Below are 21,265 nucleotides of genomic sequence, written 5' to 3' on the forward strand. Positions count from 1 at the left end.
CCCATAGGCTTTTACTTACAATTTTCCAAGTTAGTTTTAATTCTGTCCAAGAAGTTCTATTTTTTCCAAAAGTTGAGCAGTATCAACAGCTTAAACTTAGACCACTATATATATATATATATATATATATATATATATATATATATATATATATTTAACCTTCAGTTTGGGCAGTAATTATTGCTCTGGCCCTGATGTGTTTTGGAGTATGTAGAATATAATTGCAGTAGAGGTTGATTTCAATGTGGGGGAATGCGTTCATTTCTGCACTGATGGTTGGGTCTTCCGGTTTTGTTCCAGGGCTTGGGAGGGTGACTTTTGTCATTAGAATAAGGTTGGAGGGTTCAGCTTTTGTTCTTAGACCGTCTCTAGGCGGATACTGTCTCCTTGCCTTCTTAACTGGTTTTGAAGGAGAAGCTAGTTCAGCGTGATCCCACAAAACACACCAAAGTGGGTCATGGACGGGAGGTCCTTCTGGACCTCGAAGGGTCTTGTCATTCTTGTGCGATTTTTTTTTCCAAACGCCTTTGTCCCTGACTCTGGGTAGATGTAGACCTTGGGTCTACACGTATATATTCTTCACACAGATGTTACACTGAATCAAGCAGCCCTGGACTCGCTAGGGCTTTCGGGAATGTTTTATGACGTGCGAGCATTTCAGCGGGGCCCCTTTCATCCCGAAGGGCCCCTCTGTAGCAGAAACACAGTTGAGATACAACACCCAAGTTTAGAGACTCTCCCTTAGGTTGGCTGTGTCTTCACCTGAGTTTTCTACCGCTTAGCCATGCGGACTCTGGGGCAGGTACCCCTTAGCTCAATGAATAACTGAGGAAGTGCTTGCTTACTATTGAAAGTCTGTTGCTAATTAGGAACTGACTGCATTTTGTGTCTGTCCCCACCCTGCACCAGAATGCAGTAAGTATAAACCGTGTGCAGTGCCAGTCTGTTGCATGTTCTGTGCTAACAGCTTCTCCAGTTGGCGTGAGTTTTGTAGCAAGTGGTTGCTGGCTAATTGCGTGGATATGAGGTGCAGAGCCCATGCAGGGAATTAGAAAGGTGGGCGGTGACTATAGCTCAGCTCGAACTTAATCCGCAAGCTGTGTTGTAATCGTGACGCTTTGCCGCTGGCTTCTAACCTGTTTGTGTGTGGATTTCACGGTCTTGTTTTGAAAGCATCCGTAGCACGTACTGTATCCAAGGACACCAGTCCTTTCCCTTCCCCCGCCCCCATCAGTGGACACTTGAGACGTTAGCATCACTGGGCTGAAATTGCTCCGTCAGCACAGATTCACAGACGGGAGACTCTCTCTGTTTGTTTTCCAGTCTAAGAGGTCTGCTTGCATCAGGTACTCGAATGTTCTTTTTTATTTGTGATTGTGGCGTTATGTAAGTACCTATTCTACCAAACCACAAAATCCTGATGTTTCTTGTATATGAAAGGACTTTGTGGTGGTTAAGAGTGAGAAGGTGTCTGACCGCCATAGTGGACTGACTTTAGTTTCTAATCGAAATTGTTGGTGCTGAGATTTTAAAGGATGTGTGCGCAAAAGTACCCGGAGGTGCCCTTTGCGTCTAAAACTACGTTTCTGGAAGTATTGCAAACCCATGCTTGCTTCTTTAGTAAAAACATGCAGGACTGTGGAAACCGTTGATGCTTCACTAAATTTAGCATTAGCGAGGTCAGTCGGCAGTAGTGCACCCCCGTGTGTCATTTGTGGTTTGGAGTTAGAGGTCTCTGTCCCTGTATTGCCGTGATGACAAACCGGATACCAGGCAAAGATGTAGTTAGGGACTTTTGTCATGAGTACCCACCCAGGGGAGGACCGAAGTCAGTTTAAAGATCAGCTTTCAGAAACCTCAGTGGCTTTTTGCCTTTGTCATTTGGAGAGAGACGCGAAGGCCAGTGTGTGCTTACGCACAAGGAGTGATGGCCTCTGTCTTCCCGTGTGTGGTGGTTCCTTGTGAGAGCAGGACTGGCCAAGTTTCCCAGAGGTAGAATCTTTGTGTCTCTTTGCCCATTGCCAAGAGGGAGAGGGCGAAGCAAAGCAGACAAGCTTTGGTACCACGTCTGTGTCATTCTGGAAGGTTCCAAGTGGAACACATGTTCCTTCAGCAGATGACATCGGTACCTTCAGTGTGTTCCCTGAGCTCTGCGGATTGTCCAAAAACGATTTCATAGAGCCTCCATCAGAGGATTCCTAGAGATGATTAAAATGAGGCAGGACTCCTGGAGAGGAAGCATGGGTGCCTGAGAGCGTGACACAGCCTTCTGATCGGAGACATTGTCTCTGACTAGCGTGGGGTCTTGATGCTTTGACTTCCCTGGATTTCCATTCAGTAGGGGCGTCTGCACTTGCCGATGCAGTGCGCGTTGTGGGTTTACAAGAGGCAGTATGGCGTGCATCACGGCGAGCGAGACGGTTGGCTCAGCCCCTTCCCTTAAGTAACGTCCGATCAGATACATCTGTGAACATAGCCAATCCATGTACACATGTGCGTGCACACACTTAGGTAACAGGGTGTCCTGAGTGAGGGACCTTATTCCGGATGGAGGAAACAGGTGTGGCAGGAAGCCCTGAGAATGAATGATTAGGTAGTCGCTGACAAGGATTAGGGATCCTCGCTGTGTCTTTACTGAACTTCAGGGGGGAGCTGGAACAAATTGGGGGCCTTTCTCTACCGACTCAAAATCCCCGCCTGTAAGAGCTGCGACATCTGTGCATATTTCCTTTGTTTGCTGACTCATGAGCCATCCCTTGAGCATTTGCAAGGGACATTGTCTGTCCTGGGAGCTTGTGTGGGGCCCCCGTCAAGTCTGAAGGGAGTGTGTGGCGTCTCATACGGAGTGAAGTGTGATGTTGGTGTGTCTTTGGTAGGGAGAGCTGGTAAAACGGTCTTATGTGTATTTCCTTTTCTCCCCCTAGGACAACAGCTTCGAGCAGTTTATTATTAATTACTGTAACGAAAAGCTTCAACAAATCTTCATCGAACTGACTCTGAAGGAGGAGCAAGAGGAGTACATACGGGAGGTAAAGTTGAAACTGTCTAAACGATTGCTCCGTTAGAACCAAGAGTCTGTGTCTGGGAGACTCTCTCCACGTGACCTGAGAGTCAGCTCTCAGCTTCCTTCTGTTGTAGCTCCGTGTTTTGTGTTTGTTATGGCAGCTGTGCTGACTGCAACTTTCTCTGGTACTATACCACTAGTCTGGAGAGCAGTACCTGGTACATAGTAGACGGGTGTTAAATAGTTGTTAATGACCTTCAGTCTTACCCGGATTCCGGCGTAGTTATGTAAAATGACGTGGTGTTAAAGTGGAGCCCAGTGGCTGAGTTGCTATGGTCGTTTCGCACACTGGACTAGTACCTCAACATAGAAAGGAGCGAGTAATTCATATGCATGCACCGTGAATCAGATGCATGTTGCTAAATGAAGAAACCAGAGTCCATTGGTCTTAAAAGTGGCAAAGCTGTGTATATTGCCTGTAGAAAGCCTTTGTCGGTGGTGGCAACAGGGTGGTTCACAGACGGACTCTTTATGGTTGTAGATTTTGAGTGAGTTAACACTAAGAATTATATACCCCAAAAAAATCAGCATCACCACAAGTGGACTGAGGATTCTTTGAGATTTTGCTCAGTCTTAAAAAGCATGGGTTTTAAAAATTTATAATAAATAGCGTAGCATTTGTTATATAGTCACTATATTCCAGACGTTATTTAAGGATTGTCTCACTATAATTTTAAAATAACCAGAAATAATTATTTGTAAAGTCATCTCATCTTTAAACACAGACTTGATTTTTCACGCTTTCATTTTTTCAAGTAAACATTCTCCATAAGCGATTATTTTTGCGTCCCTATTTTCCTTCGCTTTTGATTTGCCGCAGTGTTTTAAGAACACTATTACCTGTCTTCCTTCTTTCTTAAACAGTTAAGTTGCATCTGCTTGCTGTGGCTCTGAGCATGCTGTGGTGCGTGCAGAGGCCAGAGTACGACTTGTGAGAGTTTTCTCCTGCGACGTGGGTCCCAGGGACTGATCTCAGGCTGAGCCATCTTAACACAACACCTCTATTCCTCGTTAGAGACAAAATTAACGGTGTAGCCCAGGTGAACTTCAAACCCAAGATAGTCCCGTCTCAGCCGCCTAAGTGCTGGGATGGCAAGCACGGCGTCCCACCCCTGGCAGACAGATAGGTCGATGGATGTCTTGCTTGTACTCTAACAGAGCGCTCCAAAAGATCTGAGAGAGGAAGGAGCAAGCCACGGCCAACTTACCTTGCTCACTTCTCAGCCGATAAGGGCTGACCTCATGGCTCCTCCTCCTGCCTCATATTCTTCTCTCTGCCCAGCCATATCACTGCCTGTCTGTCCTGTCTGTCTGTACAGATCTCCAGCTCTCCATGGATAACTAGTGGGTAGCTCCACCCTCTGGTCTTCGGGCAAGCTTTATTTGTTAGAGGAGAAACAAGATATCATTCATAGGTAGATAGTAGATAGATAGATAGATAGATAGATAGATAGATAGATAGATAGATAGACAGACAGACAGACAGACAGGCGGGTGGACGGACAAACGGATGATAGATAGACAGATGGGTGATAGATGGATGGATAGATAGATAGATAGATAGATAGATAGATAGATAGATAGATAAGTAAGTAGATGGATAGATAGATAGACAAAAAGACAGATCAGTAGGTAGGTAAGTAGACAGACAGACAGATAGGTCGATCAGTAGGTAGGTAAGTGGATGGATGGATGGATGGATGAATGGATGGATAGATAGATAGATAGATAGATCGGTAGGTAGATAGGTAGGTAGATAGGTAGGTGGACAGACAGACAGACAGATAGATCGGTAGGTAGATAGACAGACAGACAGTTTGATTGATCAGTAGGGAGGTAAGTAGATGGATAGATAGATAGATAGATAGATAGATAGATAGATAGATAGATAGATAGATAGATAGATAGATAAGATGGATAAGTGGATGGATGGATATATAGATAGATAGATAGATAGATAGATAGATAGGTAGGTAGGTAGGTAGTAGATGGATGGATGTTTGATAGATTGATAGATAGAGCTATGTTTCCTGTGAGCTTACATTCTCGTGTGTGTGCACGCTCACAAACTTGTTTTTAAACAGTATCTTGCTGTGTCACCCAAGATATCCCCAACATCCATCCATTTGCCTTGCCCTTCAAGTGCCGGGGGTATAGGCATGCGCCTCCCTACGTTCCTGCCTGTATTTTCTGAGGCTGCCAATCCCCATTACACCAACTTGTTAATACTTTTTAGTTTGCAAATGACCATTTTCCTTAGAACAGTTTTGGGCTTGTCCGGCAACTTTTGGTAACATAAACACCCTAAAAGCAAGCTTTGTTCTCGTCCTGTCTCTTCATCACATGCAGAATGCCAGGACATTAATGTGTAGATCCCTGAAACATGTCTAGGCAGACCACTCGCTTGCTATGTGAACCGCATTTTTTTCTCTCAGGAGGAAAGTTCAATGTCTATGCCTAGAGATGGAGGTTAGGCAGAGAGGGTTGATTACAGTTGGCCTCACAGGTTTGGCTCTGGAGCTAGTGTGGAGGCTTGTGGGGTAGCTTTCCCATGATTTGGAGAAACTGCTTTCTCTTCTCTGGGCTGTTTTTAACACTGGAGATAGTTAACCGACTGAGATCTCAGCGTTGCCTCTACAATGACTTTTTTTTTCCTCGCGGCGACAAATAAAATCTCTAGGCCTTAGGTTGCCGGGATCAAGTTCTGCCCTATTTCCTTATAAAGATCACAAATATACACAGAGCAGTCTTGACCCCAGGGCCCCTTGAGTAAATATTTGGCATCGAGCCCATGGAGTGCATGGGAAACAGCCACAGATGTGAGCGCGGAATGGGAAGCAGTCCTGGAGCAGGTCCAAGGCTGTGGCTCCATTCGGTTTGTCAAGGGTGGGCTGCTGGGTTGGGGAGGTTTGGGGAGCTGAGAGGTGATCCCCACAGCTCTGGTTCTGTAGAGAGAGCAATGGGGGTGGCGAGACAGCGGTCCCTTTTCAGATGACGGTACGCGCTGTCAAATGGATTTGGTCTTCTTGTTCTACTCTGTTTTCAGGACATAGAATGGACTCACATTGATTACTTCAACAATGCTATCATCTGTGACCTGATAGAAAACGTGAGTACTTACGGATTCAAGAAGGTTTGAGCAGTATAATTTCACACTACACGCAAATGATCTCACTGTGGTTTCAGCCTTCCCTGTGGATCTACTCAGCTGGGAAGACATTATGATAATCCTCACCTCTTTCTCGGCTCTTGAGTGTGTGCATGGCCAGCTTTGCTCGCTGTACTTAGCCAGGATCCCCAGTCATGTCCTGTTGCAGCCTTTTACACCTTCAGATGACAGGGCCTCGCGTAGACCAGCATTTGCCTGCTGACGGCTGGTGGCCAAGATCCCTGAAGTTTTTCAGAAGACTTTATATGAGCTTTATATAAAGTTTATAAGAGTGTGAAAAGGAGGAAAGTGGGGGAAAATTGCAGGGCGGTTTTCAGAAAGGTGTTCGAGTCTAAGGTTTTTGTGTTCAGGCAGTATTGGAGAGCTCATTGTAGTAGCTGTAGAGAGCTGCATCTGTGGGTAAAAACCAGAAGCCCCTTTGTTTACCCTCAGGTGGCTAGTACTCCTGACCTTGACATAGTAGTTTGAGATGACCGTAAACTTAACTTCTCTGCCAACTTTTTACCTGCCCTGGAGACGGGTGCTGTGTTTCCAGAATGGCACCCAGGTTCAACAGTTTTCTGCTTGTCTCCCTAAGCCCGCGTGGAAATCATGGGCTTAGCCAGTGTTTTCCCATCAATATACAAGATCCTCCTGAAAACCTCCCCCTTGGACGGAGCCGAACATAGAAAACGATATTCCAAAGCACCGCTCCTTCCTGATTCAAAGGGAGCCTTAGTTTTGAAAGCTCCGACCAGGGTTTGGGGGAGGGGGGGAGCGTTGCCATCCTACACAAAGGATTCAGAGTCCTCACCTCAAATCCAGAGATCCTAGAGCCTCCTGGAAGTTGTACCTAGGAAATTGTTATCTGGGGGCTCTGCTGTGGGAAGTCTAGCTTTCCAGATGAGTGTTTTACTCATAAACAGCAGCACATAATCATTTCTCTTAATAGAGGGAAATGTAACACGCTTCTATGCAGCCTTATCTCCCTGAAAATCCCTTGTATATATGATTGAAGGAACTCATGTTGGCGGAAGAGCCCGGGGCCCAAAGGAAGCGTTTCCTTCCACCGCCACTGAACAACAGCGTCTATTCTGGGATATTGCGAGCACACTCGAGAGCCCACTCTTCCCTTGGGTTTTGTAAGGAATGAATAAACTCTGGCCAGAGGATACCATAGCCTCGTGAGCACAGGGCCTTTGCTTCAGTGGAAGTGGGTGGGGTCGAGGGTCAGTGGCTTGGATTGTTTTTGGAATTGGGATGTAGGAGCCCTGGGGACAGTCAGAGGAAGGGCACTGCATTTGTTAGGAAAGTAGGAGATTCCTGATTTCTGGCTCCCTTTTGGACTGGTTCATCGTGAAATAAGATGATCCTAGAGCCCGAACGCGCAAGTAAAATTGCATTCATAATTAATACCCCTTTTTGTCTGGAACCAGAGTTTTATTCTGCACGTGGCTTGGCAAAGCTCTTGATTGCAGGATCATTAACACCCCGAAACACAGCACCATCCCCTCCCTCCAAGAAACCCAGCTTTCCCCTGAGTCCATGAATGGTCTGGTAACGTGAGACCAATCTATTGCCTAAGCCGTGAAGCAAACAGAACCCGTAGGGAACGGTGCTGGGATTGTAGCCTGTTCTCCACACCATTCTGCCCTGCCACCTCTGACTTCACACTTGACTTTGGATTTGAGACCCACACACACATGTCTGTGAATTCCATTTGTACTGAGGGTGAGGTGACCACGGCCCCTTCCTGTCTGCTGGTGAAGGAGACACAAACACAAAGACTTGGTCCTTTGTCTGCCACCCCCAGCACACCTGGGGCATTCTAGAAAGGAACTGGCTTCCTCCGTGGCCTTGGAACTCTTTGATTGTCTCTTCTCTGTAGCAGCCGCCCAGAATTTTTTGCAGGTGGGCTAAGTTGATTGTGCTAGGGGTTGTCATTAGGACTGATTGCCAGAACAGAGCAGCAAGGAAGGAAGGAAACCCCTGCGTTTCTTTTCTCTCAGAACACAAACGGAATCTTGGCCATGCTGGACGAGGAGTGCCTGAGGCCCGGCACCGTCACCGACGAGACCTTTCTGGAAAAGCTGAACCAAGTCTGTGCCACCCACCAGCACTTCGAGAGCCGGATGAGCAAGTGTTCCCGCTTCCTCAACGACACGACCCTGCCACACAGCTGCTTCAGAATCCAGCATTACGCTGGCAAGGTACTGGGAAGCTCCCCAGCCCCAGGGCACAGAGTTGTCCCCAGGGCTGCCATGGCCTCTGGGAGATGGGTGTGCGGAACCCTGTGGCCGCATGAGGTCCGGAAGAGCAACCCACACTCACTGACAGATGAGTCTGTGCCGTGTTGAGCTACATCTTGCTAACAGGAGAGAACTGGACAAATCCAGAGCCCTGGGTGAACACTACAGTGTATTCTTAAATCGTTTTATTATTTTCAGCCGTTAAGATGTTCTATCAGAAATGCCTAGCAACAGTAACAAAGGAGGCCTTCCAGAAGAAAGGCCTACAGTACGGTTTTAAGTGTACAAGTTATTTAGCAAAAAATAAAGAATTCTTAGATTGAGATTTTTGAGAGACACTGGGGGAAATGCCTAGTTAAATTTTGTTTCTCAGTATTTGAGGAAGTTAATCTCAATTAAAAAAAAACAATTTGGATAGGAGGCTGATTATTAGAATCTCAAGAGATTATTGATTGGGTTTAATACTGCCTTTTTAAATAAGAATGAAAATTTCACAAGGAGAGAGTCCTTAGTTGGACCCTGAGTGAAAAGGCTAATAGCTGGATTACCTTTTGTTTTAGGATGCCCCAACATTGGCCCTTTGTTTTTCTCCATCGGGCCGTGATAGTGAGGGCCACATTCCTGCTGAGTTTCTCCGCCACTTAGGATGGCTGTGGAAATGTCAGTGTTACCTCTGTTTTCCCTTTTCTGCTCTGAAATGAACTAGACTGGCATGCGAACAGCAAAATAAAAAAGAAAATCCTCAAATCCGTTCAGACACAGGCACATACCAAAACCCATCTGAAATCCTCTGAAAATGTTCTAACACGTTGGAGTCTATTCTTGCAAATCCCGAAGGACATCGGAATTTATTTTGATCTCTTCTGCACCTTCCGTTGAGGGAACTCAAAGCTGGAGGCGAGCTGGGTATCTGCGCGCCTAGCGCACTGGGGGCTTGTGATGCTGAAGGAGGGTGGGTGCCGCCGTCATTCTGGCTTGCCGCTGCCCTGCGCGGTGAGCCGGCGCTGAGTCCCGTGTGCTGTCCACAGGTGCTGTACCAGGTGGAAGGGTTTGTGGACAAGAACAATGACCTCCTGTACCGAGACCTGTCCCAAGCCATGTGGAAGGCCGGCCACGCCCTCATCAAATCTCTGTTCCCCGAAGGGAACCCCGCGAAGGTCAACCTGAAGAGACCTCCCACGGCCGGGTCGCAGTTCAAGGCCTCCGTGGCCACTCTGATGAAGAACCTGCAGACCAAGAATCCGAACTACATCAGGTGCTTTCCGGAACACGAACTCAAATCCAAGCACACTTACTGAATCTTATTTTCCTGTCTGTTTAAATTTAAATGCAGCCCAAGGGGAGAGTAGCAGACACAGTGCTGGGTCAGAGAATACGGTGTTTGGTTGTCCTAAAAAAATCCACAGCTGTATTTCTTTCCAAAAAATGGGGGGGAGGGGTATACCAAAGGAAAAAAAAATGTGGCGTGGCCTGACAGGAGACAGGAAGCTGGCGGCATGTAGGAGTTCCCAGCTTTCTGTTTTTATGTTTTTGTTTTTTTTTTTAATGACAAATCACAGAAACAAATGGTCAGATGTTTTTCTGAGGCTGTGCATACTTCTCTGTCCTTGGCATCCGCTTAGATGCCTGTAAAGTCGTATCAGAGCAGAGCAATGAAGTAGGCAGCTTGGTAGTCACTCTGGGGTCCCTGACGACCCAGGCCCTAGACATTCTTGGGAGAAACCATTCCCAAAGCAGCCCAGTGTCCTCGAGGCAATAAGAAAGACGCCCCTAAAACCTAGTGTCACTTCAGTTTTGTTCCTTTGTTTTCCAACTCCTAGGTCATCTTAGATGTGGCTTGCTCTGGATTTGGGAAGGTCCCACTCGAGTTAGGGTCTGTGGAAGCAGCAGGAAGCATATGGGCTGTTAGATCAGACGTCAGCAGGCACCTTGCCCTTGTAATTTCAGCTAGGAACAAACCAGAGTGCGGGACAGTTTCTGTATGTTTTATTTGTTTACCTGAAATTCATATCAGTAGAAACAGAAATAGGTAGAGTACCCTGCTCTGATTTACCCAGGTTAGAACGTGTATCGGGAGAAAAATCTCACTTCCAGGAAATAGTACCAGAATCTTTGATCGTTTGTTTGCGCTCTTCTCAGTGGAGTGGCGTTATCGAGTTCTCTCGAAATGCCGTTTACATGAAGTGATACACGCAGATTTGAGGTGGACAGTTCGATGACTTTATAGTCATGATGTTTACCTTGGCAGTATCACCCGAGTGAGCCATAAACTACACACCATCACCTTACGGAGTTCCCTGTTCTCTAGTTCTTGTGTGTCCTGTAAGAAATTGGGATGGGTCCCAAGGCTGCGAGGTGGTCCTCGGGCCTGCTGCTGGAATCTGGGCAGCCTCGGACTTCAGACGTAAGACTAAACTCTTCCCGTTCCTTGTCCCTCGTCCTGTATCAATAGCCAGTTGCATGCCTGTGTTGGAGACTGCCAGAACTTAAGATTTTCCACCTGAGCCGTCTGTTGCCTTCATTGGATGCGTGCAGCAGACATTATATGGTCAGAGGAAAAGTACGCAAACATGAAGACAAAACGAGATGAGATTTAGCTGTCGGCGGTGTATGTGTGCACATGCGTGCGTGTGTGCGTGCGTGCATGCGTGCGTGTGTGTGTGTTAGAGAGGTCACTTAACAGTTGTACAACCATACCATTGGAGTGTGTGTGTGTCTGTGTGTGTGTGTGTGTCTGTGTGTTAGGGAGGTCACTTAACAGTTGTATAGCCATACCATTGGTGTGTGTGTGTGTGTGTGTGTGTGTGTGCGCGCGCGCGCGCGTGTGTTAGGGAGGTCACTTAAAAGTTGTACAGCCATATCATGGATGTTTAACAGTTGTGCTAGGCAGCCCAGGGGTGATGACCTTGCGTGAGCCAAGCCCTTGTGCGATCCCAGACTGATAACAAGTCTGGCACTTGTTTCAACGCAAGGACTTTTTGTGTGAGAGCAGCTCTAGAGCTAACGGGGAAAGTTTGTGCAGTTTTGTCAGGCCGCCATTTCCAAGGTGCGGTCTTCACCTTCATGGTCCAAGATGGCTGCCCACTGTGTTGACACCCACAGCCACCACTGAGTTGGCCGAGGCCTGCCTCGTGGACGCAGACCAGAGCACAGCACACTAGTTCTGCTTTGATACTAAAGTCTGATCTTATGACTCTACCTCCTTACTAGGAAGGGAGTCTGAGGATGTGGTCTTTCCTAACTACAGAAAGCCCTGCTACAAAGGAACAGAGGCCTAGGAGGAGGGGGAAGGGGGTTGATCTTCTTATCACCGTTCAGGATCTGCCTATAATCCTAGTGCTGGGAAGGCCCGGTGAGGGATTCCTGAGGTCATGATCCCACTACTCTAGCTGAACGGGTGAGCTGGGGGTCCAGAAGTGTGTGCACACACATACATAGACACATCTGTCACCATAAAAGGTTTCCTTATGCGTGTCCTCTGTGTGGCTCTCCACCGCCACTTCTCAGAGGAATCAGCACTAGGAATTCAGGCCGGTTTTACGTGGACGCCACATAAACGTAACTGTGCAGCGCGTCCCGTTTTCATCATTGACACTCGCCAGGGCCATTGTGCACGTCTTCATTGCAACGTGTACAACATTGCATTTATTTTCAGTTTATTGTGAAATGGTTTGAAATGATCAGAAATGGTTTGGTTTCCCAAAGAATTACCGTGGAATGGTTAGACACGAAACGCCTCTTAAGATCCACAGAGGCAGAGTTTAAAAGCTAAAATACCTGAAATGTTCTAGGTGCATCAAACCGAACGATAAAAAGGCGGCGCACATCTTCAACGAGAGCCTCGTCTGCCACCAGATCAGGTACCTGGGTCTTCTGGAGAACGTCCGTGTGAGACGGGCAGGCTACGCCTTCCGGCAGGCCTATGAACCATGCCTAGAAAGATACAAGATGCTTTGCAAACAAACATGGCCTCACTGGAAAGGACCAGCAAGGTAAGCAGCTCTGTCTGTGAGGTCATCAGCTTTTAAAGTGTCCGAGTAGCCTTGTGTTCTTGGTTTGGCTTGGCTGTGCCTTCTTCCGTTGGGGTACCGTTGGAGATAATTCTCAACTCACTGTAGAGGTGTCGATTTTCTTTGACGTTGAAACGGAAGAAATGAAACTTGCTTGCCTATGAATGTTTCGCATGTACGCGCGCTGAACTCATGGGCAGTTGGTAGTTGCGGTATGAACTCGCGTGCTGGAGAGCAGCTATGACAGGAGAGGAATCGGGCCTGGCCTGTGAGAACCGCCACTGTCACCAATCAGGATGGCCCTGGGGACCGTAGAAGTCTGAGCACCGCAGGAGGGCCAGCATGCCTGCTTGTAACCGAGACAGGCACTTGGGGCGTTTCATCTTGGGCCAAGGCCGTGTGTCCGTTCTCAGCGGGACCCAGTCTTTTAGAGGAGATCGAGTAGTAAGTAGACGTGCGTCCTGAGTTACAGAAGAGACAGACGTCTCATATGCCATAGTCTCGTGTGTCTCGAGTGTTGTCTCTGCGCACCGTTAACTTCTGGGATGTTGCACTAAACATGCCGTAGCACAGAACATCATTCGTTCCCTGTCTGGCAGGCATCTTGCAGGTTGGTGGAGCCAGGCTGGTTTTAGAAACTGATGTTGCAATCAAGGTCAAGGCCTTGTTCCTTCCACATGACGCCCTGTCCTGTAGCATCTGATTGGTTTGGCACTCAGCACTGATTTAGGCTGTGCTCACCCTCTGCCATGAGAGTGATGACGGAAATGTCCCAGGAGGGCCCGCAAAGGTGGCTCCATGCTTTCAAAGTGCTTGCTTCTCCTGCAGAGGACTTGGGTTTGGTTCTCAGCGTCTACCATGCAGGTCACAATACCTGATACTCAGGTTCCAGGGGATGCAGCACCCTCTCCGGGCCTCCTCCGGCACCAAGCACGAGGGTGGTACCCAAAAGCACTTGCACACAGAGTTAACTGAATAGGTTCAGTAGAGGCCTGAGGTTTTAATTTTCATTCTTGATCCCCATTGATACATTAATTGACTATTTTTTTTGTGTTACTAATGAACTCAAGAAACCCCTACATTTCTTAGTGTGCATAGTTCTGAACCTTGAGTTGCTTTAGCAATATTTATTAATCCGGGTTAGTTTGTGGAAATCAGTCTTGGAAATCCTTTGGTAGAAAGATGCTTGCTGGATGAGTGATCACCCTAAAAACATGAAGCAGTGTTGGGCCTGGAGAGGTGGTTGAGCAGGTAAAGGTCCTTGCTGCATGGCCCAACAACCTGAGTTTGATCTCTAGGGCCACGTGGTGAAAGGAGATAATCACTTCCTACCAGATGTGTATACACACACACACACACACACACACACACACCTGTAAATTTTTTATGTAGCTTTTTCTGTGTATTAGTGAGAACCTGATATTATATACAGTAAAACTATTTTCGTAACTCGGGGAAAACATTGTTTGGGGTTTTGTTCACTTTTCCAGGTCTGGTGTGGAGGTTCTCTTTAATGAGCTAGAGATCCCTATGGAAGAGTACTCCTTTGGCAGATCCAAGATATTCATCCGAAACCCAAGAACAGTATGTAAACCTTTACACTCTGAACTCAATTCCCTGCGCGTAGAGGCTAATTGCTAAGGTCCCCCCCCCCCCACCATGAAGGCCATATTCCTCTGTTCATCTGAAGTATCCTAAAGCTGGGGCATGAAAGAGATGGTGTATCATTTCCACAACACCAACACTATAGGATAGCCACCAAACCTTGGCTGAGCCGCCCTCCCTGATTCCCAGAGATTGGGAGGCGAGCCCGCCAGTGTCTGCTGTGTCTAAGTTACACGGAAGTTTTAGGGATCACAACTCCATGGGTGCACGTGGAATATAGAAGGAAACATTTTTTTCAAAATTTATCAAATTTATAGACCTCCTCAGAATTCCTCAGAGTCTTTGTCTAAAGAAACGGATGGGTGAAAAGTATAATTATTATCGCACGGCTCAGTGGGGTGGCAGTTTAGAGAGTCTGAGGGCTTTAGGTTGTTGAAGAGGAAGAGCCAGCAGCGCCTACATTAGGGGGAGTTGTCCCCTGCTGTCTGAGCGTCCTTTGCTTGAGGATCTGAATTCCCGCCTCTCAGACGTCTGAACATCATACTGATCCTTAGGACTTCACTCTGAGCTGGTTTGCATCCTTCACAGCAGGGTGCAGGTCCCCTCTGCTTCATTCCAACTTCCTCTGATTTGTCATGAAGCCTGAATAGCTGGGTCCTTCACGAATCCATCCAGATAGTTCCCTCGAGCACCACGGTGTGTAGTATGCACATTGAAGGAGCTGACCTCAGCACCCAGAGAAGCCCTCTCGTGTACGCCTTAGGCCTGGGGGACTTTGACTAAGTCTGTCTATCATTTCTTGCCAGTTATTTCAATTGGAAGACATCAGGAAGCAACGGCTGGAGGACCTGGCCACTCTCATTCAGAAGATTTATCGGGGATGGAAGTGCCGTACGCATTTCCTGCTCATGAAAAAAAGCCAAGTTGTGATTGCTGCCTGGTGCAGGAGATACGCGGTGAGTCCCGACGCTACAGCTTCACATAAGCAGCTGACTTCTCACTGCAGTATAACCTGACGTAACCATGGCAACTTCTCAGTACAACCTGATGTAACCATACCAACTTCTCCATACAACCTGATGTAACCATGTAAACTTCTCAGTACAGCCTAACATAACCATGGCAACTTCTCAGTTTAACCTGATGTAACCATATCATCTTCTCCATACAACCTGATGCAACCATGTAAACTTCTCAGTACAGCCTAACATAACCATGGCAACTTATCAGTATGACCTGATGTCACTATACCAACTTCTCAGTACAACCTGATGTAAGCATGTAAATTTCTCAGTACCGCCTGACATAACCATGCAGACTTCTCAGTATCGCCTGACGTAATTATATCAACTTCTCCATACAACCCGATGTAACCGTGCAAACATCTCAGTACAGCCTGACGTGACCTTGCCAACTTCTCAAGGTTCTCTATGTGCTGTGTTTGCAGCTTTTCCGTAGCTGAAATCTCCCAGCGACCTCACGAAATGCTTATTGTTAATTTTTGTTTTTTTTAAACCTGGGGAAACAAGGCATGGCACTTCTGAGCACCAGAGCATGATCTGGACTTAGGACAGTTCCAGAGCTCAGGTTGAGTGTTCCAGACTGTTCTGCACTGATCTCGGGAAGGATGTAGCGGGGACTCTCTCTTGGATTTTGGTCATTGGTTTGAGGGGATGGTGTCGTTTGCTTTCACTCCGATGGGGTCAGTCGTCTAAAATGGCCAACTGGCTGCGTAAACCGTGGCAGCCTTGAAGAGAAATGGCTTTAATCTCAGAGCACCGAAAGTTTGTTTTAGTCCAGCTGTGGTTTTGGTTAAAGAGCTGGATTGTCTTTAGTCCTCAGATAGAAGGACTTGATGATAAAGTATATTTGCTTAACTCATAGGGAACTTCTTTGGAAGTTCAGCAGTGGGTTGACAACTTTGCTGGAGGCAGGCCACGGGTTTGGAAGGGCCTGAAGCGTTGCCTCGGCCTTCACGCAAATCTAAGTCGTGTTCTTGAAGTGAATGGTAGTGGCCAGAAGAGCACAGCTTGGGCATACGTTCGTTCTGTGCGTCTTCTCCGCAAAGCTAAAACGCAGGCTAAATTTGAAGGCGGGGCTAATTTAGCGCACTCTTCCCTCTGCGTCTAAAGAGACATTTTGCCCTCAGATAAAATCCGTGTTGGCTTACTTTCATGAAATGCATTTTTAGCATCTTCCCGACTTGTGGGAACCAGTAACGTATTGAAATGATGGAGCTTAAGGTGCGCTTGGTCTTCGAGTGGGTCTTTAATTGCTCGTTCTAATTAGGAAGGTTACAGACACAGTGCAAGTCCCAGGAAGCTTAGACACCCTGCAAGTCTTAGAATGACGACTTTCAAATGGAGAGCCTGTTCCTGTCCACTCAGCCAAGACACAGTGGACTGTTGTCTCTCTGCCTAGTGGTCATGGGTCCTCAGCCCACAGCAAGCAGCACTTCTTAACTCTGCGAGCTTAAGATGCTCTTTTCTGTTTGCCCAAGAAAGAGAGGACCAACAAATAGCCTATCTTTAAAGTGTTCTTTTTACCATTTCTTATTTTGAGGTCATTAAGAAAATCCAAACTGGAGCTTAACCCGTTTGTCTTGAATTCCATAAAAAAGCTTTTAAAGGCCTGCTGTGTTCTGAGAGCAGCGAAGTGTACCCAGCAGCCTGGTTCCTGACTTGAGAAGGTTCCCGGTTAGCAAGGGAAAATAGGCGTCCGACTTGCTGGGGTTACTATTGCCGGGATGAAACCCTGGCCAAAGCAACTTGGGGAGGATGATCGGGCTTCCACTGCTCCTAGCGAACAGACGCCCTTGCTTTGACCTTGCAAGCTCTGCCTTTTAGCTCTGTGGAGATGACCGTTCACCTCTTCCCCTGTATCCCACAGCAACAGAAGCGGTACCAGAAGATTAAGAGCTCAGCCCTGGTGATTCAGTCTTACATCCGGGGCTGGAAGGTGAGTTATGGACGTGGGAGCTGGGCTTCTCCGCAAAGGGGGCAGTCTTCAGGCTCGCTCTGCAGGGGACGGTTTCCCCTCTCCTACACCTGTGCCGCAAACAGCCACAAGGAAAGAGTAAATATTATGGGGCCAAGCAGGGAGCCCTGGTGACCGCGTCTTGGCTGCTTCCTTCTCATCGCTTGATTTATTTATTTCTTTTAAGCTTTGTTCTCTAAGCAGGAAGTTCCTGAAATAATACTGTCTATAATTGCGACATCCTTGCACCCAGTGCTTTTGAGAGGAGCCATTGTCCAGAAAGCCGCGGCCCAGCCAGTGCTTGAGTCCTGTGGGTTAGCCCCACGTCCGTGACTTCCCAGTGATCCTCCGCAGCCCCTTCGTAAAGACTAACGGCTCCTGGTCCTGGCCAGGGCTGTGGTAGGAGGGAAAGTGGGTAGCCACAGTGGCTGCTCGGGTTCCAGGTCCTTCCAGCTAAGGCTTGGTTCAAGGGTCAGTGAACTTTGGGCCCCAGGCAAATTTAAGCCTGTGTTCTGATTCGTACAACCTGCAAGTCATTTTGAGCCATTGTAAACAAAAAGCAGAAGAGAGTTTCAGTCGCATGAAAATTGCGTGAAATTTATCCATCCATGAAGATGTGGCCATAGTCACCTACTTTAGACTCTAGGTCCGTAGTAGCCAAGTCCTCCGGTAACTGTGGTACACTGTGTGGCAACACCAACCATTTACCATCTTACTCTTTAAAAAAAATTAATATTTTAGCCGGGTGGTGGCGGCACCTGCCTTTAATCCCAGCACTCAGGAGGCAGACACAGGTGGCTCTTTGTGAGTTCGAGGCCAGCCTGGTCTACAAGAGCTAATTCCAGGACAGCCAGGGCTGTCACACAGAGATACCCTGTCTTGCAAAAACAACAGCAATAACATAATTATTAATATGTAATATATTTAATAGTTATAATAATAATAACAATATTATTATTTTGTTAATTCTTTGAGAATTTCATAGTGTTTTTAATGACTGGGTCTCACCTTTTTGTGAACAGCCTGTGTTGCTGTGGCCATTGTTTTTCTGTCGTATACCAGGGTGGGAGGCTGTCTTCTCACGGTGAGACCACCCTGCCATGCCAGTGTCTCTGGGCACTTGCTCCTGTTCTCAGCTGGTTCTCACCAGGCCGTGTGTGTTGGGACTCTCACCTCTCTGAAGACGATTTTCTAGTCGCTCTGTAAGTTCATTGAACATATATACATACATAGATGGGGATGATTTCTCTACCGTAGGCCCGCAAACTCCTGCGGGAGCTGAAGCATCAGAAGCGCTGTAAGGAGGCGGCCACCACCATTGCGGCGTACTGGCACGGAACCCAGGTAGGCCAGGGGCCCTGCAGAGGCGGGTGGGGTCGGATGTAACTTGTGGAGCCGAGGACCCTCTGACTCAGGGGCGGAGAAACGACTCACTGGCTTGAGCTGCTGAACACACGTGCGTCTCCTGCTCTTGGCCGTGTTTTGGTGCGGGTGGTGGCACACGCTTTTGCGTTTACTGTTGGTGACTGGTGTCTCCTTTTCTGTCTCCCTTGGGAAGCAGCAGCAGCAGCCTTTCCTGCCTTAACCCTTTCTGTCACTCCTTCTCAAACGCACCACAGGCGCGAAGGGAGCTGAGGCGGCTGAAGGAGGAGGCTAGGAATAGACATGCTATTGCAGTTATCTGGGCTTACTGGCTTGGATCGAAGGTACTTGATGCACACGTCCCATCGTTGCGTCCGGGAGTTCCGCGGGGACCGACCCTGGTCTCTTAGCGTAGCAGGGATGAAGGATGCAATTGTAGAGGCTCACCTCAGTGCATGCTCTAGCTGCCAGATTAATAAGCCCGGTGATGCTGGACACTAGGATGCCGTGGGAACTTAGGCATGTACAGACCAAAACACTAATCTTACTAATAAGACTCTAGCGTAGTTCTTCTTTTAAAATCCTCCCGATAATTTGCATGTTTAAGTGCCCACTGTTTCCAACTGTTGAATGCTGGCCCGTTTTGGGGGGGGGGTACTTGTATGCAGGGGGCATGTGAAGAACGTTACGGTTGGGGTTCGGATCGGTCTCTGCAGGGCGTTGGCAGATGACTGCCAGTAGCCCGTGCTTTGAAAGACGTCATCTTTAAATGAAACCGCGTGGCTCGGGCCGACGCCTGTGGGTTCCTGGAAGCCAACAGTGTCGTGTTTTCAGGGGAGGGGGCAACAGTGATTTCACAGGAAGCTATGCTCCTGTGAAGCCAGCCATACTTGCCAGAGAAGAAGCCGAGGAATTCCAGCCTTGCTGTTTGTTTTCCGGGACAAAGGCCTCCTGAAACTCTCGCTAATTCCAGGCAGAGTCCTGGGCTCTGGGAACATTTCATATCCCCCAAGGAACAAGAGTCTCAGATGTTTTTCTTGCTTAGGCATCAAAGATCATCTCTGCGTAAAGTGCAGTTAGAAACACACAACTCTACAGAGTCCTGTGTTTTTGTTAAAGTCTGCCCCCGTAGCCTTGTAAGCCCGTCTTGTAAGATAAATAAGAAGTAAACCGTGCGGGATACACAGAAGGTTTGTCCAAAAACTGACCTAAATTGTTCATTTGCCTGTTTTCTAAGAGTCTAAAAACCAACCTAGTTCCTTAGCTGGCTAAGGGAAGCATCCCAGCCGACTCGCTGCTCCTGGCCGGACTTCTGCAGTGAGCTTATTCCCTGGTCTCAGTGCCGGGGTGTCGAAAGTCAGTGAGGATAGTGAGATCTCTCCACGAGGGAGCTGAGCCAATGTGGAGGCAGGAGTGGGGACCGAGGAGACAGGAGGGGTGCGCGTGAGGAGTGGTCACCGTTGTCCTTGCGCCCACATCCAGGCCGCTGTGCCAGCTCTACGCCGAGTCCTCGGGTTGAAATGAGCGTGCACTCTTCCTCCGCCATTCCGCAGCCCTGCTCAAACGTTGGCTCTCCTGTTTGGACGGGGGGTGTCTTTTTCTGGTCATTTGTGCTGTCTGCAACGGGCTCTCTCTTACTTACTATCTAAAACGTTCTAGGCTCGGAGGGAGTTGAAACGCTTGAAGGAAGAGGCTAGGCGTAAGCATGCAGTTGCTGTCATTTGGGCTTACTGGCTTGGACTGAAGGTACTTCCATCATGACTTCTTCCTCCTGCCCTGGGTGAACCCCCTTCTCCCCCTCCCCCCCGTAAAGCCTTGCACCTACTAACCTGAGAAACCTGGCGGCGCTTGCTGCTGCCTGCGCAGCCTTATGAAATGTCAGCTTGCCTAACCTTGTTTCTTTTTAAGGGAAAAAAATGAAAACAAATACATGTTAAGTTTCTCATTTTACTGTAATTTTAATGTAAATCATGAGTGTGATAACAGTATATTTTGTCCAAGACATTTAGACCAGGCTGGCCTCTGGCCTCGAACTCACAGAGATCCTCCTGCCACGTGCTGGGATTAAAAGCAGTTGCCGCCACCGCCCAGCTTTTTATGAGCCTTTAAATCGTGAGGCAGAGGGTGATCTTTGAGTTTGAAGCCGCCATCTTCCTTCCACAGGAACCTGAGAGGGAGTGGCAGGCTTTGTTCCCCATCTCCCTGGGCTGCCCCACGGAGGGCTGGCGCGGAACTTTCTTCCAAGTGATCATGGCCCAGCAGAGATAAATGTGTTTGCTTCAGGAAACCTAGAAAGGCCACTGAATGAGGCAATGGGGATCCTGAAACGGAGAGAGCTGTAGAGTTCAAACCGTGTGCTTGGTCCGGGAGGGAAAGGCACACACAAGTAAATAAAAAAATGTGGCTCTGAGCACTGAAAACCTTCAGGCAATAGGAGGATTCGGTCTACCTGCTTAGTAATTATCCAGCATAGTGAGACATCCACATAGCCTGTTGAGGGTGATCAGGGTCCTTTTCACACGAGGCCTCCTCAGCGTTCTTACGAGTTCAGGGACACTAGCTCTTATTCTAAATGTTTGAAAATTAGCCGAGTGGCCATCAGCTCTGCACCCCCATCTTCCCCTGAAAGTTCCTCCTACGAATGTTTAGTTCATTAGCCTTTTCGAGTATCCTGAATATTCATAGGGTAATTAAGACGGAACGTCAATAGAGTTTAGCGGATGTTCTATTGGACAGATTCTGCCTCCATCCCGTGCATGCTGTTTGGAAGCCAAGCAAAACCAAACGTTTCGTGCTTTCGAATTTGCATCCTGATTTTAATAAGAGGAGGGAAACAGGCAGGCTTGGATCT

At 47.8% G+C, this 21,265-nt stretch overlaps 1 protein-coding gene across 5 annotated transcripts in view; it reads left to right on the forward strand.

Moving 5' to 3' along the window:
• The window catches only part of Myo1b (myosin IB), a 164,423-nt gene that overhangs the window by 129,533 nt on the left and 13,625 nt on the right, over window positions 1–21,265 (forward strand). For 2 of the 5 annotated variants that reach the window (XM_087902379.1, XM_087902376.1), the window contains exons 14-24: window positions 2,925–3,029; window positions 6,111–6,173; window positions 8,222–8,422; window positions 9,490–9,716; window positions 12,253–12,453; window positions 13,962–14,055; window positions 14,883–15,032; window positions 16,966–17,034; window positions 18,310–18,396; window positions 18,672–18,758; window positions 20,074–20,160. In XM_087902379.1, the coding sequence (XP_087758505.1) occupies window positions 2,925–3,029; window positions 6,111–6,173; window positions 8,222–8,422; window positions 9,490–9,716; window positions 12,253–12,453; window positions 13,962–14,055; window positions 14,883–15,032; window positions 16,966–17,034; window positions 18,310–18,396; window positions 18,672–18,758; window positions 20,074–20,160 (1,371 nt within the window). The remainder of the gene's footprint in view (window positions 1–2,924; window positions 3,030–6,110; window positions 6,174–8,221; window positions 8,423–9,489; window positions 9,717–12,252; window positions 12,454–13,961; window positions 14,056–14,882; window positions 15,033–16,965; window positions 17,035–18,309; window positions 18,397–18,671; window positions 18,759–20,073; window positions 20,161–21,265) is intronic. The other 3 variants (XM_087902380.1, XM_087902377.1, XM_087902378.1) reach the window with 2 other exon arrangements.

Source organism: Myodes glareolus, chromosome 27, assembly GCF_982192425.1.
Source record: "Myodes glareolus chromosome 27, mMyoGla1.1, whole genome shotgun sequence".
In the NCBI taxonomy this organism is placed as follows: Eukaryota; Metazoa; Chordata; class Mammalia; order Rodentia; family Cricetidae; genus Myodes; species Myodes glareolus.